This window comes from Mya arenaria, chromosome 5 (genome assembly GCF_026914265.1).
Source record: "Mya arenaria isolate MELC-2E11 chromosome 5, ASM2691426v1".
Classification (NCBI taxonomy): Eukaryota; Metazoa; Mollusca; class Bivalvia; order Myida; family Myidae; genus Mya; species Mya arenaria.
This window is the reverse complement of record NC_069126.1, coordinates 67,604,099-67,622,686: the sequence shown is the minus strand read 5'-3', so window position 1 is coordinate 67,622,686 and position 18,588 is coordinate 67,604,099. Positions and strand designations below refer to the sequence as shown.

At 32.6% G+C, this 18,588-nt stretch overlaps 1 protein-coding gene across 10 annotated transcripts; it reads left to right on the top strand.

Moving 5' to 3' along the window:
* The first annotated feature begins 197 nt into the window (after positions 1-197).
* On the top strand, positions 198-12,919 carry LOC128233752 (hemicentin-2-like). 10 transcript variants are annotated; one of them, XM_052947582.1, is made up of 14 exons: positions 198-373; positions 2,081-2,422; positions 3,460-3,801; positions 4,146-4,439; positions 4,544-4,843; positions 5,243-5,533; positions 5,648-5,944; positions 6,899-7,183; positions 7,366-7,641; positions 7,920-8,240; positions 9,859-10,014; positions 10,991-11,036; positions 11,151-11,206; positions 12,404-12,919. In XM_052947582.1, the coding sequence occupies exons 1-14, from the start codon at positions 313-315 to the stop codon at positions 12,508-12,510; spliced, it is 3,174 nt and encodes a 1,057-aa protein (XP_052803542.1). In that variant the 5' UTR covers positions 198-312; the 3' UTR covers positions 12,511-12,919. The 10 variants fall into 10 exon arrangements, 8 of the variants coding, with proteins under 8 accessions (XP_052803542.1, XP_052803548.1, XP_052803541.1 ...); XM_052947588.1 differs by lacking the exon at positions 2,081-2,422; XM_052947581.1 differs by lacking the exon at positions 198-373 and having other exon boundaries at positions 389-2,422; positions 7,920-8,231.
* The last annotated feature ends 5,669 nt before the right edge of the window (positions 12,920-18,588 follow it).

Below are 18,588 nucleotides of genomic sequence, written 5' to 3'. Positions count from 1 at the left end.
GGGATTTAAGTAAAAAAGTGAATATCCAGATTAAATTAATTAGAAGGCTTGAATTAGATATGTTAAGTTTGTTGAATTAAGCTATCAGAACCTGTACCTTAAACATGCTTGTCAGTTTAAAATATTGATTTAAGATATATACATGCCATTGCAAATATGCGTACCCGATAAAAACGAACCTAGAAGGAAGTGAACTTGTATTTTTCTTCACTTCATGCAAGTAAAATGACATCAAGACTAAACGATTAACGTGAAATAAACAAATAAACCTTCCCTTAAACTTGGATAGCTTAGCAGTGTTTTTATTACATAATGAAACGGAATATGAAGACAATTACGTGCGTGTGTCTCTTATCACTTTTCAAGACATTCGGTAAGATGAATTTCACTTCAAACCAATTAACACGGAATAATGGTTGTAATTTATTTCTTTTTTCAGTGCATTTATTCGCCGTCGCAAATTAGAAAACGATTCATATTAAATATTTGTATGTTATGCTTGCATGATCAGTTTAGTTTTCGGTATGACAAGAATGTAAATAAAAACAGACCTCATTAACAATAACGCAATGACATTTAGCAAATATTCACATTACTGTATTGATATGAAACTACAGCAGCGTACCCGTAAAGTTTATATTTGGATACTAGGTAGTATTTGATTTTGATATTTTCTATTGAGTACATTTTTAAAACCCTATAGTAGCCGTCTCTGTTCTTCCTGGTTCTTTGTTACACGGCATTATTTCTTTGTTTATGTGTTTTGTTTTTCTTATCAATATTTATATTTACTTAACATGCATACCTTCTGTGTATCGTTTAAGAATATAAAACCTATGTTTCATAAGAAATATCCCCACAGTTATATATTTATATTAAACATATTTTGAAATGCATGATCCGCTTAAATGCCGTACTGGTTAATCCAACAGTAACGTGTAACGCAAGTATGTTTCAGGGTAACTCCTGAATGGTCATATAAAAACCTATACTTAACTATTTAGCAAGGACTATCTTGATTACGTTCCAAAGTTTTACAACAGATATTATGAAAGAGACTTTAATCCTTTGTGTTGAATACATGTTTATTTTTTTAGAAATAAAACATTTAATTGCAAGTGGTCATGCCCGTTCAAATGCTCTATTTATACGCGATTTCGAGATGAGAAATTGTTGCTTAACTAATTTCCCTTTTTTGGTAAAAGGCTGTTGAAATTAGACAAAAAATGATTTCATCTACGAGGAGTCTGGTAAAGCATCTTTGTTACATATAGAAGACCTGTAAATGTATTCAGACAATGGCTGAACATACTAATTATTATGATTATAAATATGTAGATATAAAATTATGAATTATTTAGTAAGTAGTTAATGGTTTATCACTAAAAAACATTTATGCAATCCGAAAATGTAAAAGTGAAAAGAAAATTTGCCATGTACTTTAATTATGCATTTAGTTCAAGAAATACGAACCATTGCTATTGTGACTAAAATATATATAAACTGTTCATGCGCGCTGATCCCTCACTGTCACATACTTGATATACTGGCATGTATTTTTATAGATGCATAATGTAAATATGGCATTGATCTATTGATATTTTTCTTTTCACAATTGTATACTCATGGACATTATGTCTGAATGTAAATACTGAACATCTGTATTTCTGAATAACACGAATCTAGCGCGCTTCATTGAAATTACCATGTTGACATTCAATATCGCATAAATGACCCCAAACTGAATTTCAATCATGAAAACATATCATTGCTTTTTTCAATTGCATTGGTTGATGAATTGCTTGTTCCTATAGTTTCCACTTTTCCATGATCAGACTTATATCCACCACACGACTCTTTATATACTTTATTCTTTTGATAAAATTCGGACTGTTGTAAACGATTGGTAGAAATGTCCATTTACTTCGTATTTCCATCATAATGAGCAGACTAAAACTGAAAGTTGAAATACTGAGCTATTTAATTTATAATATCCATCGTAAAGTAGCATACACTAATTGCATTGCATTGTATTTCGTACAAAAATATGACATTGCAATTCGCTTTTATTATTTTATAGGCAGCGACTCGATCACTTTAGAGGTAAATAAATCAAACATAGAAGAAAAGAAACAACTTACCCTGACATGCTCTACACAGATGCCTCAGGCATATATCCAATTTGTGTACGTATCATCGAACAATTCTTTTACTAGCGCTGCTTACGTGTTATACAACACAACATCAGGCGCCTGTATTCAGTATATTGTCAGAGATGAGGTTCTCTTCGACTGCTTCTGTGATAATTCGAAACGGTACATATGTCACACAAAGCCTCTAACGAGAAATAACAATGGCGATGGTTGGTTCTGTTTTGGAGCAAACTCAATAAAAAGCAATGTAGTTTATATCAGCATCATAGGTGAGAAATATTCCTTTATTTTATCATATTGAAATTAACGTTTAAAGTGTCTTTCTTGATGGATGTTTATTTAAATGCAAATTTAGAAATCCATTATTTTTTTTGAACGAACACTGAATCGTAAAAACGAAATACCTATTCAAAAGAAAGTCGTTTCAGGCCCGAAATTACCAAGTTTTGATTATTCAATATGATTCCGAACGCTTTTCGACAAAATTGAGTTCGCTGTGTTTTCAAATATTTATGAACACAATAATTATGAAGTAATGCACTTTTAACGACTTCTTACATTTTTTATCAGCAAAATGTATACATTACACGAGAACAAAATCGATGCTTTACTCATACAACCTAATAAACAATATACGAGCAAAATAATAAAGATTACGTTAAGCTGATAGATCTACTGTACTAAAATGTCCGTTGTTGAATGTAAAAGTACACATTTTTGAAATAAAATGATACTACTTTAGAGTCAATTTTAAACTGTGCCATCATGTTTTGAAAAAAAAAACATTCAAACATTTCAAAAGACGATAATAAGAAACTTCAATATTATCAATTCAAATTAAATAAACATAAGTACATGTTTACAACATTTGAAGCCCTTTCTACCTAGAGAATATAGCATTATGCGAAATTTATGCCATTGATTGTAGAATTTCTTAATTGAATTCTGTTGTAAAACTTCTATCCGTGCATTTAACTAAACAATCAGGAAATTAAAATAATGTTGCGTCACATTGCCTAAGCGTGCCGGGAAAACAATTCTAAGAAACATTATATCTTAATCATAGGATATACTTATACTACATTTAGACAAAACTGATGTACATGTTGAAAAGAGAATATTATAATTGCTGAATAAAACTTGCCGTTCACACAAAAATCTTCAATAAGAAAAAAAATCACAACACAAATGTGACCCTTTTTCCAATATAGGGGATATTGATGTGCATACCTTAGATAAGCCTGGTTAAAAAAATCTTAAAGTATCTTTGGCATATCGTTGAACGTTTTAAAGAAACACATTTCAGTACCAATTCAATCGGCAACAATACTGGAAGACATACAAGAGGTGATTGATATACAGGAAGGAGGATTGGTACGCTTAACCTGCGAGTCGCCTTTTGGTATTCCGGCGGCGAATATCACATGGTTTCTTGACAACAAAACCAGAAACGCTTATGATGATGATTTAGAGATTTCTTTAAAACTGAGTGCATCGGTTAAAAAGAATACCGACAGGACGTACAACACAACAAGCAGCCTTAGTCTTAACGTCAGTAGAAATGAAGATGGAGAAGCCGTGTATTGCAATGCAAGTAATTCATTGTCCAATGTAGCATCAAGTAGAAAACTTATTTTAAATGTGAGATGTAAGTATAACTAGAAACATAACTTATTTTGAATTAACTTACAATCAGAAACATACCCGGTTTTTTTATTTAATATGTGTATTTAGAGAAAATGAAAAAAAAATAACTTAGTTTATGTATGTGAATGCATTTTAATAAGTATTTTGGATAAAAACGGTTATGGATTGGGCCCCTGATACATTATGTACTGAATACTAATATCTGCGGTATCGAATTTGGGGCAAAAAATTTCACCCTAAAAACGAATAGAACATGGAATGTCATATTCATTGTGTCATTTGGAATGTTAATTGTTATGACTAATTAATAATTGATGAATGAAAAAAACATGACCTTTCTTTCAGACAACCCGGAGACTAGTATATTGATAAATAAAAACGAAAGTTATTCCGACTTTTACATGATCCGGAATGCTCCAACTATTCAACGTCTTCAATGTGACGTTCGTGGTGGTAAACCGTTTGCAACTTTGACATGGTCGTGCTACGGAGGAAATCAAACAAACAACAACACTTCTACGGGTGCAACCAGTAACATAACTTGGATTTCAGGGATTCATAATGATTCAGTGTGCATCTGTAAAGCATCACATGTTCTTGGGTGGTCAGATGAAAGGAAAGTCTCTGTCCACGTATTATGTAAGTGTATAACAGTATTTTGACATGAAAACGGTTTAAATTGATATATGTCGTAATTGTTTTGAAGTGTATAACACAAGCACATCATACGTTATACTTTATAGATCCACCATCTGAGCCAAAGTGTAAAATTGGTACGGCGACAATTAGAAGTGGACCAGTTAATGTTTCTGTAGCTTCGAACTTTACAATGACATGTACTAGCGATGCTAATCCAGAACCTACTACATTCATATGGTGTTTTCCAAACGGAAACTGCACAAAGAGAAACATATTATTTATACCTTCTATGCAAATCGAAAATGATGGGATTTATAATTTGTATATTCAAAATACAATGACACCCAGCATTGGAGACAACATGGGTGGAAACAGAAATGCTACATTTTCACTTCGTGCACACTGTAAGATTGATATTGAATAACAGAATGTTAATAACATAATAATATCATTAACCAACCTATAATATAGCCGCCATTTAATTCCTCGATCATCATTCAAACATGATAAAAATGCTATATTGATTATTATTTGCCTTACTGTTATTGTATTGTACACATTATGCTTTACATTAAATTAAATGAAGACTTTAGATATATAAAGCATTGTTTCAAATGAATTTTTATAAAGTATATTGAGAATATTGAAGGCTTAAGTTTGATTTCATTTGTATTTTAACATTAAATTCATCAAAAGAATTTAGCAGTTTTGGTCATACAGTTTAAGAAATTTGATATAGGTCTTATTTTTTAAGTGATTAAGAGATATTGATCATTATACAAGTGTAACAATTTTCATTATAGATCATCCAAAGGATGTATATTTCCATTTCGATAACAAGAACGGTATTTGTATCCGCTCTACGAGTATTGCAGTTATCAAAAACGACAACGTTACTCTCGCGTGTGTAGCAGACGGATATCCTGCCCCGAATTATACATGGACAGGCAATACAGTTGGACAGTTATATCATCGAGCATTCATTGGTGATACAGAAATCGTCTGCAATGCATCTAATACGCTTCTTCCAACTGGACATGAAATAATTGAACAAGAAAGAATTACCAACGCTAAACTCCAAGTGGATGTTTTATGTTTGTGTCGTTCTTATTGACTAACAATTGACTTTATTGCAGTAAGTCTGTTAATTTGGAAACAACAAATTCAAACTTCCGATTTCTTATAGCACGTTTATGTTTCTATTTCAGATCCATCTACGCGTCCAAATCTTCAACTTCTTGCATGTTCAAGTATGAGGGTCGAAAGCGGACACTATATCAAAGTCATTATCGGTGAAGCATTGTACATTAACTGTTCTTCGAGCGGAAATCCACCACCAACTTACTTCTGGTCTGATGGAAAACATTCAAGTCAGTTTTACATTACAAATGTGTTAAGAAGCCATGCCTCGGAGTATTTCTGCACTGCCCATAATACCATGAACGCTTCATACGGGAAGAGTATTTCATCATCGATGACGTCAAGTTTTTATCTCGATGTTTTAAGTGAGATTTTAACAATTACGTCAATATTTTGCTTGCATTCAGTGAACGTTAAGTTTACCTTAACGAATATCTGTGCGATATTCCTACTTTGATAAGTCTGAACTGTTTTCTATAACAAAATATTACTAACCTAAACGGGACGTTCTCTTGCTTTATAGTTCAAACACATTCATTTTTTGCTTTAACTTTCAAACAACCCTATTTTGGTATGATTTTGCCATTCTTTGTAGGACCTCTGTTAGATTTGATTTATTCCATTCTCAAGGTATTGATTTTACTATTTACATGTTTACATCCATATGGTACACAGCTGCGTCAAGGATATCTAGATATTTCAGTTATTGTAAATGCATCAGGAAAAATAAAGATTTATTGAACTTGACAATTAACAGGACATACTTCTGCTTTGCAAATACATTGTTGTTAAACATATAATTATGCTTTATTAGTTATTTGTGACATTGCTTGTTGTCGATTCGTTTGGAGATTGTATACCAGACAGAATAAAAAAAAAATGTTATGTGCAGTACTCATTTGGCGATATTTGAAAGTTTTCTAAACGTATATTTAGTCAATGATTTACGAATTTGATTTATATTTATGTATCACTATTTCACTGACCGGATACGTGCTGGATAAAGTTTGACCTTTAAAAAAAAAGTTTGAATGTCACAATTTTGGCTTGGTAATTGTTAACTAGAGAGCTCAATATCTTATTATATGAACGCAAATTTAAGTCGCAAAACATTAACAACAAAATATACCACAAAGGACGACAAATGTTGGACGGGGATTGTTTATGTAGTAATTTATATTTTGGTCATTCGGGATCACTGAATATTTCATAATTTAGATGTATTTTATGATCCAAAAGGATCATCTTTCAAGTATATATCTAAGTATTAACACCTTAATTTTCTTAAAGGACAGGTTTTTAAATGTGTTATATTTTAGATCCACCGAAGATATCAAACTTTAGGACAATCATTGAAGTCCCTGAAGGTGAAAACTTCAGTTTAATTTGTAACGCGGAACCGGGAAACCCAAACGTCACATCATATTTTTGGACAAGTTTACACCAACCTGATAGAAATACATCGGACCAATACCTCGTCATTAAGAATATATCTCGGACGAAAGAAGGTGTATATACATGTTTTGCTCAAAATATTATGCAACCTACTGGATGTCCAGAAATACGTGGAAGCGATAGGGAAAGCGTTTATGTGGATGTTAAATGTAAGTATATTAGTTTAAATGATGTTTTGGATATTTTCTGATTCCCGAACTACCGCATTGTAGTATCATTATATATTTAGCATGCACAGGAAAAGTGTCATCACTAGCCTAATCAGTATTTACCCTTGCATAAACATGAACTGGCATGGAATGCTAATGTTGTTTGTTTTCTTTATGTTTAGATAAAGCGTCAATTGAAACATTTATAGCTGAGAACACTATGGTATCTCACGGCAATGATCTAACATTTGAATGCTGTGTAGACAGTGATCCTCCTGCTAATATTACAATGTTATCACCTATTGGGTCCGTCCTAATATATATAACTGGAAGTAATCAGTTACATTACACCAAGAAAAGTTCGTGCTTAGAGGATATCGGTCTGTTTACGTGTGTGTCTGCCAACAAGCACAACCGTATGCAACCCGACATAAGAAGCGTAATAGTGGATGTAAAATGTAAGTAATGATATAATTAATACTGATCTGATTCCGAGTGATATTTTTACTAATCATTATTAACACACTTTTTATGACATAAATTCTCAACACGTATTATCTGTAGGAAAAATCCGGATATCGGCTTACTCGACATCAAAACATATAATACAAAAAAAAAGTCAGAATCGTCTTTGAAATGATATGAAGATTTATAACGAATCAGATTTTCTTTCGTAATTATAGCGCCTGATAACGAGCTGTGTTTTGATGCAATATTGTAATTTGTTTAAATCCAGGTCCTCCTATGTACCCGTCTGCCTACAGGCAATCGACAACAATAAAAACTATACCTGGGGAAAAGGCAATTTTAAATTTCAGTGTTTTTTCGAACCCACCACCAATGTTTTTCATATGGACCAACAGTTCAAGCAATTTGCGAATTCCGTTTGACACAACCACACTTAACCGAGTGTTTATCAACACTACATATACCATGTCATCTTCGCTTATTATATCAAGCGTAGAACCCTGGGACTACGGAAATTACTCCGTAATGGTGCAAAACGAAATTGGCAGCATGATCGAAACGTTTCTCATTGTTGAAGACAGTAAGAGATGTGTGTGCATAAATACCGATACACTTGGGGCCACTTCTAATCCGGACACTTTTATAATTCAGTATAGCTGTATTGTTTGGTTAAAAGATAACTTCAAAATGTTAGATATTATTAATTCAACAAGTTATACGAACATCATAGAAATTTAATTTCAATTAAACAAAAAACATAAAGAAAACATTTAAAACAAATAAAGTACGTCACTGTGAAAAGTCACAGAATCATAACCTTATCAGTACATGATAGTAACTAATACCTTATTTTGCTTGTTCTCTCGTGGTACTTACCACGTGCACACGCCTTTGTCTCATGGACATTGTGTAGTTTCGTATTAAACGTTTGGGAATATTTCTCCCTTCTTGTACAACGGCCAAAATTAGTTCACGTAGCTTGCGAGTGGGTTCCGGTCGCCTCCGACTCGTTCCTATCAAGTTAAATAATGTTAAGATATTGCGACTTTGAAGGGAAAGGCAGCCGACGGATGTTCTGCCGCTCTATTACCTCATGTGTCGCTCTCGCGTAATGGGCCGGTAGGAATACCATGCGACTTTGGAGAACTGCAATGTGATGAAAATATCATGCTGATATCCATCAGCGTAAATGTTCCTCAGGAGCAATAACCAAGTCTGTCTTTATACGTAACGACACTTCGGCCAACTGGCTCCCATTCACATAACTACCACTATATTTGTTTCAGGAAAAACGCACTCGCGATCGTTTATTCGTTTACCTCGACGTCTGCACTACAGCATTTATCCATTTTTGGGGTACAAGTTCGGCCGGCTCTTGTCCGTTTACAATATTTATGCGAAAAACTACAGAAACAGAATCAGTAGCAAAACGTTTAAACATAATCCCGGTTTAATGACTATATTGGAACCGTTTCTGTTTTGTAATTAGAATCATTGCGATATAAATAGCATACATAACATACGTTACTGAATGAGTGGCCGGCCTGCAAAATGCCAATTAAACGACCGCGATCTTTGTAATTCATTCGAATCAAGATTTTTTTTTAGGATTGAAATTCTGTTATTAGGCATTGAAGAGTTTTTTTGTTGGAATTTTCAAAGTAGAAAACAGACCGATCGTAACAGCAGGATGTTTTCTATGTTTTCTGTGGTATAGCCAATGTTGCCAAATACTATTTAAATATTAAATAAATATCTTGAAATCAAATTTTATATTTGCCAAAATAGAACTTGCTCCAAGTGTACGCCCATCATTACTTCTTCTTTATCACTTTAAATGAACACGTCGAAAATGGTAAAAGAAGGAGTCAAACTATTAACGCGCATTTTTTAACTTTAAGTTTTACTTAACAACACCTTTTATTTAGATAATTATTTAATGGTCATGAGTCAATTAACTGAATATTCGAATAAGCGCATCAGACTTGTATATCAATTTTTAATTACATTGACAGGGCAGGGCGAAAGTCGTTAAAAGGTCAGCTTAGTATATCATCATAAACACATAGTTAGCTTGACTAAAAGATGACATACACTATTAGAATTTCTTTTCTACTAATTATGTTGTGGTTATGATCTCACATAATACATGTTTCATAAATTTAAAGTACATCGAGGTATAAAATGTACGTAGATATGCATTTTAGTTAACACTGATCCTACCAAAGAATCTTCAACGTCAGCCAATTCTGACAGTGGTACTGGAACAATCGTTGGAGGGACAGTTGGCACTATGTGCACTGTAATAGTTGTCACAGTTCTGCTTGCTATTTTCTTCTATAGAAAACGACAAAGTCGTTACGGTGAGTATGTCATACTGCATAAACGTTTATTTATTGGTAGCAATATTTCATTAAGTCGAGATTAGTCCATGTGTGTTAATAAGTAACTAGGGCTTGGCACCCGCCTGTCCTATTTTTAATAACGTGTAAATAATTGATAGCATAATGTAAACAAGCAGTGATAGAGTATACCCTCTATGATATGAACTCTATAAATATTGAATTGCTTAAGAGGATATAATACCCATACATCGAACAAAATCTGGACGATACGATGTATCAAATAGTTTTCTAAAACACACGTGTATATGTTACTAATGGAGCCCCTTGATGACTTAATGGACTGAAAATCGATGTTCTGAGAACGATGTCGTTAACTCTTTCAATTGTGTTAGGAATAATTGGTTGTAACTTGTGAAGCCATTACAAGGGAAGGCTTACACAGTTCGAAGCCTTTATTTTCTAAGTTGATTTACAGCGCGTATTGGACTTTGATGGGGGCTAAATTAAATTAGCTAGACGTCATTCCGTCGTTCGTTTATAAAGCAAAAAGAAGAGTTTTGCATTGATCAATGTCTTCCATCGTTCCAAATTCAATTTTCGTGAACATTGTTTTGAAAATATTGTATTAAAAATCTAGCTGGTTATCGAATTGTATACCTAAAAACTGTTAATGTTCAATGTATTACAGAACATTAGGCTTGCTAATATTTTCGTTTATCTTCCTTCGTGTGCCAACCTTATTTTTATCCTTAGAACGACTTGTCATCTTGACCGATTTCTAAGACACTAAAACTTTAAAGTCGTTATATCCCAAAACAAGGTTAATTGTCGGACTTGTTCGGCTTGATTGCAACTTACTGAATTCCTATGCGAGTAAATTAATTTACTGAATTTTCGTTTTGACTGTAGATTTACTTAGATAAATCAATCTTATATTTCACATATCAGATTTATTCTTCTTTTTTTTGTGCTAATTCTGGTTTCTCAATTTCAGAAAGTGACCGACTTCGAGATGAAGGTACTCTAAATGATGAAACTCGGTAAATTTGAATGCTCTAAACTACTTTAATGACAATAACAGTGCATTGAAGGCATTCAATATGCACTCTTACATTGAATACTTCACTAAAAAACGAATATATTGTTCATTTTAGGTACGAATACCTTGCCATGGGTCCCACAAGAACACCTACCGATTATTCTGACCTTGGTATGTATCATTTTATTATCAACGTGTTATGACGATTACAAACGATGAGTGTTACTAACTTTAGTCATACGGTTACTTCATTAAGGAGTAAAGTAATTTTATCAATTTATTAAAAAATATTCAATTTAACAAATTGCCTTTGCCTTTAACTAGGAGGGTTCATATGCTTTAACACACATGTTTTAGTGCCACCACTTTATTTATTATTAAAGAAAAGTCGACGTACTAGCACATAACTCTAACATGCATTTAAACTCTTTGCTTATAAATTAAATGCGCTGTTAACAAGAACTGACTCTTCTACAGTGCACATGACAAATCAAGAATCAAGTAATACATTTAAAGCCAGGGCAACTTAAGAGAAAACTAAACTTCAGTTTCATGTTTCATTCATGTTTCCTTTACTTTAGGCGGAGAAATATTCCTGCAATTTCTAAACTGCCGGATTAATTTTAAATTAAAGAGATGGAAAACATATAAGATATAATATATAACCATGTAAGATTGAGATGGGTTTTTACCAAATACACGTTTAAATTGCTTAAGACGATGCCAGGGGCATGACCGTGTAACTCATTGTAACAAATAATTATCAAATTTGTTTCAATAAAACAACTTTTCTTAAATAGTATGCTGTTTATGCTGAAAATGATCTCTTTTCAAGAAAGTAAATAAGCCTATGATTTACTTAAAGAAAACTAACCATCTTCAGATGTGTAATATCCACCAAATGTTGAAGTCAGTAAGTGTGATCTTTCGGTGAAACAAAACACCAAAATTACGAAAATAACTGTCTCATTTTTTTTTCTATTGATGTCAACAACAACTTGTAATTGCAACTATATACTCCCCCTCCGCATAACGGCTCTAGCGGTATTATGGTTCCCGTCATATTAAACATACTTTTGGAATATATATATATATATATATATATATATATATATATATATATATATATATGTTTGAGGTTAATGTATTAATGTGGACAATTATTTTGACCGTCAACTATTTCTAAAAATACATATTCCTTTAAAAAATAATCAGATGAGAACTGACTTAAGTAGAAGAAAACTTGAGATTTGAGTTGCCATCCAGGCAAACAATTCTGTTTCAGTATTATAATGCCGGATGCATTATATGCCCAAAACGTTAATAATCTCAAATGAAACATACTTAAAAGATTATGTTGCGTTTCAGATTTTCAATGTAGAACCGAAAAGAGCAGTAAGCAAACACCATTCAAGGACAGCGATGTGTATGAAAATTTGAAACTGACTTCAGCAAAAAGCAGTGCATCGACATAAACTTTCTTTCTGTGATTGGCGTACAGATGTGTCAATGTCAAGACTTTAAAATGCTGAATCCTTTTAATAAACATGCAACGATGTATTCCCAAACGCCCATGCTATTAAATTATAATGTCATATAGAAGTACTTTTGTCAATAAAGGCAGTGTGGAACAAACAAGATATTAGTAAATCAAGCTGCTTTGTTAATGAGTGAATTAAGCATATCAAAATATATTGTTTAAATATTGACAAATATATTCAAAACCGTATTTTATCAGATGCAATCAGGTGTAGCATTTTTATCATTGTCACATGTTAAAAGTGTTTGTTTAAAACGTGGCATATCTTCAATGCCTAAATAATATGGCGGTGGATGTGAGTTCGTAGTTTGTTATAGTATTTTATTTGTAACACTAAAACTCATGTAAACAAATATACATTAAAACTGAACTATTTATTTAACAGTGTATATGCTATATTGTATAATAATACATATTCAATGATATTCAACATTCATCAAGGCAACGTGATACAACGATATAAATGAAGCAACAAATTGTATACTGTTTACGGCTTAAAATAAGACAAATATCATCATAACACGTAAGGGCTATATAGATCTTACCAGTATGTGGTGCTGAGTACTTCAAATACACACACTCAGATGTTTTTTAACGTATTATATAGAGCTACATATCTTGTAATGTTTTATCAACATGTAAACAGAACTATGGAGGCGCGTAACAAAAAATAGTCATGGTTGCTGTTTTAAAGGTCTTTAGTGAATAACCGCATTAAGTATTAAATGACAAATCCGAAACCACACAAATACATTCATAACGACGTAAATCCATTAGAAACCAAATACCCAGTAATACTAACTTGATTACTCATGGTGATCTAAGATTTACAAAGATTAACTTATTATTAATTACATGTATGTCTATTTATTCCATTTCTAGTTGTATCTTACTCATTTATACATTACATAATACTCGATTTAATGCAAAAAAGTCATCATTTTTAGGCAAATGACAAAACATGTATCGACGACCGTACCAACAGCTTCATTCGCGTTCACTCATGTAAAAACATAGATAAATGATCTCATGATTATTTAACCATTTTATTTAAAGGTATTCAATTCAAATTTCCTAAAATATGCGACCCTGTGCATAGTATTTCACATTCTAGAATAAACTTCGACTTAATTTTAAGGTTTGTATATTTTCCAGTTAAATTGCATATCAAAATATAAAAGTATATTTTAATGATTCATTTCAAAAGCTTGTGAGCTTCCTAGACGGCCTTATAAATACGGCTCTACTTTCAAGTATGTGTCGTTTAGCGTAATGAACTGTTCTAACGGAGGATTAGAAACGTTTTTTTTTCATTAATTTTCAATGATCACGTAGTCTATTTAAAGACGATCAGCACTTTTCCGAATTGTGTTTAACATGCCCTTAGAGCCTTTAACTGGTGGACTGTATTTGTTTGAGAAACCGGATATAAGTTCATCTAAACATGTTTATTCAAACAGATGATGGCATCCTATAACCATTTCTATGTAATTTTTCATAAAGACCAACGCATAGATGCAATGCAGTCGTTTACAATTGTGTCCTTACACTTTCGCCCCATTGCGTTTTCAAAACACTCGGTAGGGTTCGACTGTCTACATAAAGTTATCAAGTAACTAAAGGAATATTTTTTTCCTAATGAATTTACAAAGTATACATGGTTCAAACGTAAATTGACACTCTATCATTTTAAGTGTGCAATTAAAGTGTGTGGTCTTGTCCCCGAAATCATACATATATAATGTTGTATGTAATTTAATTACGCGTCACAAAAAAGAAAAACAAAAGGGCTTGTATATCTTTGCGCAAATGAAACAATGGCATTTAAAAAGAATAAAAATACGAAAGTTACGCTAAAAATAAACAATTGAAACACTAAATGACTGAATCACACAGAAGTACTAACGGACTTGTCTTTTTCGTTTTCGTTGTATTATTTAAATAAATAAAAACAATCGTGATCATAACCCGTTTTAAAAACATAGTTTCGTTGAGTATTCAAAACCTCTTGGCAGGTAATCCATTCAAAGTATTTTTCACGTGTTTCCCATGTGGAGGCGGAAAGCGGAAACGATGATGTTAAAAAGTTCGTAAGGACATTGCAATTGAAAAGAGTTTAAAAAAAAATTGTATTTTACTCTCTTCGAAAAATATTCATCTTATTTTGCTTGTTTCATTTACTATCAGTTCATCTAGGTTTTCAATTGGTGCGTTGTTGCGCGTGACTTTTCTAAGAGGTGTATGGAGCTTCCCAGAACATACCAGTAACCATAAACGCATGTTACAAGAGTATACGTTCTTCTCTGTCTTAATAATATTTAAAACTTCAATCGTATACTGTAGTTATGAATAACAAATATAACGTACACAATAACGTGAAAATTATGATGCATTTTTTCATAAATTGGCATAACTTATTTTTGTATAAAATTTGAAAATTTCATCATACCTATATTATCAATCGCATTATTTTTCAGGCGGAATACCCTCGAACAACGATAATTGTATAAAACCATACCCTGAGTAGTATAATTTTTATCAATCTGACCTTTCTCTTTAATGTACATTTTATATCAGACATGCTTTATTCACTATTGACTTCAAAATAACCTTAAGTATATTCATATTACATGTAATGAACTGAGGTTTCTATGTACATATAGCATTATGGTTTGCCTATAATTGTCTACACTATTATCTGTTATTGGCCAAAGCCTCGGTGAACTATCTGTATCTGTTTCAACCAGGAGCAAAGCAATTTAGATATCATATTACTTTGTGCATGTATACACAATTGTTACAAAAAAACTGGTATACGTTTAGCTTTACGGTACGAAAACCTAACCGTTTATACAAGCACACCCATCAGTTCTTAGAATATATAACACAAAGTCAACATACAACATTTAATTTCAAATTGATTTTATAGTATGCATGTTAAGAAAGACATAAATGTGATTAAACCAGTATCTTTCGGTAAATAAACCATATTGAGCGCGTGAATGACGGACACAAATATTTCATTAAAGCGTGACTAAACTGCGTTCGGTTTTTTTCGTCATCGTAAACTCGGCAGTTTTCATAAACAAATACATACTTGAAAAATAAACCAACAAATGCAAAATGTAGTCCAAAAGTAATTATCACAATAGTTCAAAGTATACTTATAAACACAGAATATGGAAAGTCTTTGAACTATCAAAAAAATCATGAATCTATATGTATTCATCCAACGCGACTATGAGCGAATTTTCCACTTAATGTCTGAAAATTGGTATACGAATAGAAGACCATATGTCCAGTTAGAAACTGTTTTTACTTTTTCAATACTCGGAACAGTTTTGAAACTACAAGTCTTCATAATGTACCACTGACGTCAATATTGAGACGTCTGTCATATTTTTGAGTTCCAGCTACAATAACCAATATTTTCATCAATTCTTCGTTTACTGCTATGAAATTTAGACCCCAAATGCGTCTTCTGAAAACGTTCACGCACATATATTTTTCTTTCTCTTGTTTTACGTTTTTTATTTTAAATTCGTTTTTCAAGAAAAGTGTACCTTACCGACTTCGTTTTTGCGCAGTATCAAATAATCTAACCCCTATACCTGTTTTTTTTTCAAAACGTATTGTATTAAAACGTTTAGCATGACGTTAATCGAACTATTGTTTTTGTTAATGAAAAGAATGAAAAGATTAGAAATCTTAGAGTGTCTGATCAGTTTTATGTTAGGGATACTTTATTAATCAACGGATGACTTAAATCTGGCGGCTATTTTATTGAGAGGCTTTCTAAATTATTAAGCAATCTCATTTGCCGAATTATAATATTTTGATAATACACATCAATATTCGTTCAAGTCATGGGACTATGCTGTTAAGTGCTTTGTTTTTTTTTATATATATTCATCTACAGCAATAACACAACAACAAACAGTTCTACTACTTTATTAGTTACCAATTTCTTTTATAAGTATCAGTAGAAATTTGCAGTTATAAGGCTCTTAACTAAGCAAAAGCATAGTATATCTAACGTGTGACATTCATTTCATTCACAAAATATAACTTACAAACCAAAATATGTTAATCGACAGAAATCTGCATTGTAATAATGTAATAAGCACAAACGGATCCAGGCAGTAGAGCCCCCCCCCCTTAAAGTCATCCAAGTTCACTTCTGTATGTCACTATCGGAGAATAATGTACAGACCTGTAAAATACGCGATAATAGAGGTCAGTGTTTTGGATCTAAGTTGATGTAGCCAATCGGTTATAAAAACATATACAATTAATAAATTCAACTAATTAACGTGCTACCATATTATTGACTAAGTTTGGTAGTGAATATAACTCTTGAACAAATTTCAACGAGGACCATTTGTTCCGCAACGGTTTGGGAAGGGGTGGGGGATGGTCAGTTCTTTACGTTAAAGTGATCGGTCAATCTTTGAACAGAAAGAAAATGACTCATGTGGTCAATATATAACGGGGTCCAAATTGAATGTTACATCGGTGTTAATTTTAAACACACTAAAATTTTAAAGTGAAACTCTTATTCAAAATCATTATCAACAAAGTTGACCAAAACCAATTTAATCTTGACACCATACTTTTCCTAAACCTGAATAAGGCGACGCTCTCTTAACTTTATTTCCATGTTACACATTAAATTTCTTAAACAAAGAAAAACAACTTAGCTGTTGAATGTTTGGCGAGACTCCCCTTTCACATATATAAATATCTGGGCCAAATTGACCACAGCGCAAATTATTTAGGCCCAAATGGCCATAGCGCAAACAAATAATTTTGGGCCCACTTGACCAAAATTGAATTTTGAAAAAATGGTCTGAAAATGTTGACCCGATTAAAGGCCAACTGGTCACCTGCCAAACTTTGGAGTCTTTCATGGCGACCTACCCCAAAGCCTCGGGGTTGAAATGAGCAATCAATTATTGCACTGCAATCACTTATTGCAGCAGTTTAACAATACAATTTAATTTAGCTCAGCAAATATGCAAATCAGTATGAAATATCAATTACAAACATTCATTCTTTAGCAAATGTAAGTGAATTCCGTCACGGAAAAGCAATGTCCGGAAAGCACTTTAAAATTGTTAATGATAAATTTGCTTAAGATTTGGATAGAAAGGTGCTGCCGAGCGCTAACCAATAGAAGTATGGTGTATTTAATACAACGGGTATTCACGCGGTGTTCAACGTACAAAACCCTTTGAATAAAAGCAAGGTATCATGACAATTTACACATTCTGCTTAGGAGACACAAAAATACATTTTTTTCATATAGTCTATGGGAGCCTCGCCGGACTTGGATTCTTCGGGGTATTCGTCTGGCGACTTCTTATGGCCGTTGCGCACATTGAACTTTCTGCACTGGGTCGCCAGCTTCCCCGGTTTTACGTCATTCAATAGAGCGATGACTGAAATATTCGAACAACACAACAAAAGAGAGCAAAAAATGATAATATAATGCGTTTCATGCTAATTTTTGTTTATAAAGCGTACAGCTAGGCCGCCTAAAATATGCAGGGGGGGGGGGGGGGGGGGGGGTGCTAAATGACGATGAAATTAATTCCATAACTTTTAACACACCTTGTATTGACGATGGCTTGATTCGAAAGAAAGCTTTACCACAAAGGATTAATACTTGTAAAGCGAGAATTTACTTGACCAATAGAAATTTAGAAGAGCGATAAACAACTCATGCGAATTAACCCTACGTTGACCTTCGGTTAATAACAACTATTATTTCATTTGTTGATTATTTCACATGTATAACAAACATCAATTTTGACTGATAAACCCTTACTTTTTACTAAATAATGCAAGTTATGCGAAATGTTATTCACTGATTACAAGATTGTAATGGGTATTTAATAGTAGAAAGCGCAAAAATGATTCATTTTTTTTGGTGAATGCTAAACGATTTATTATGATCTCATAAGGTAGAAATACCGTGATTTATGCACATTTCTTTCAAATTAAACTCGGT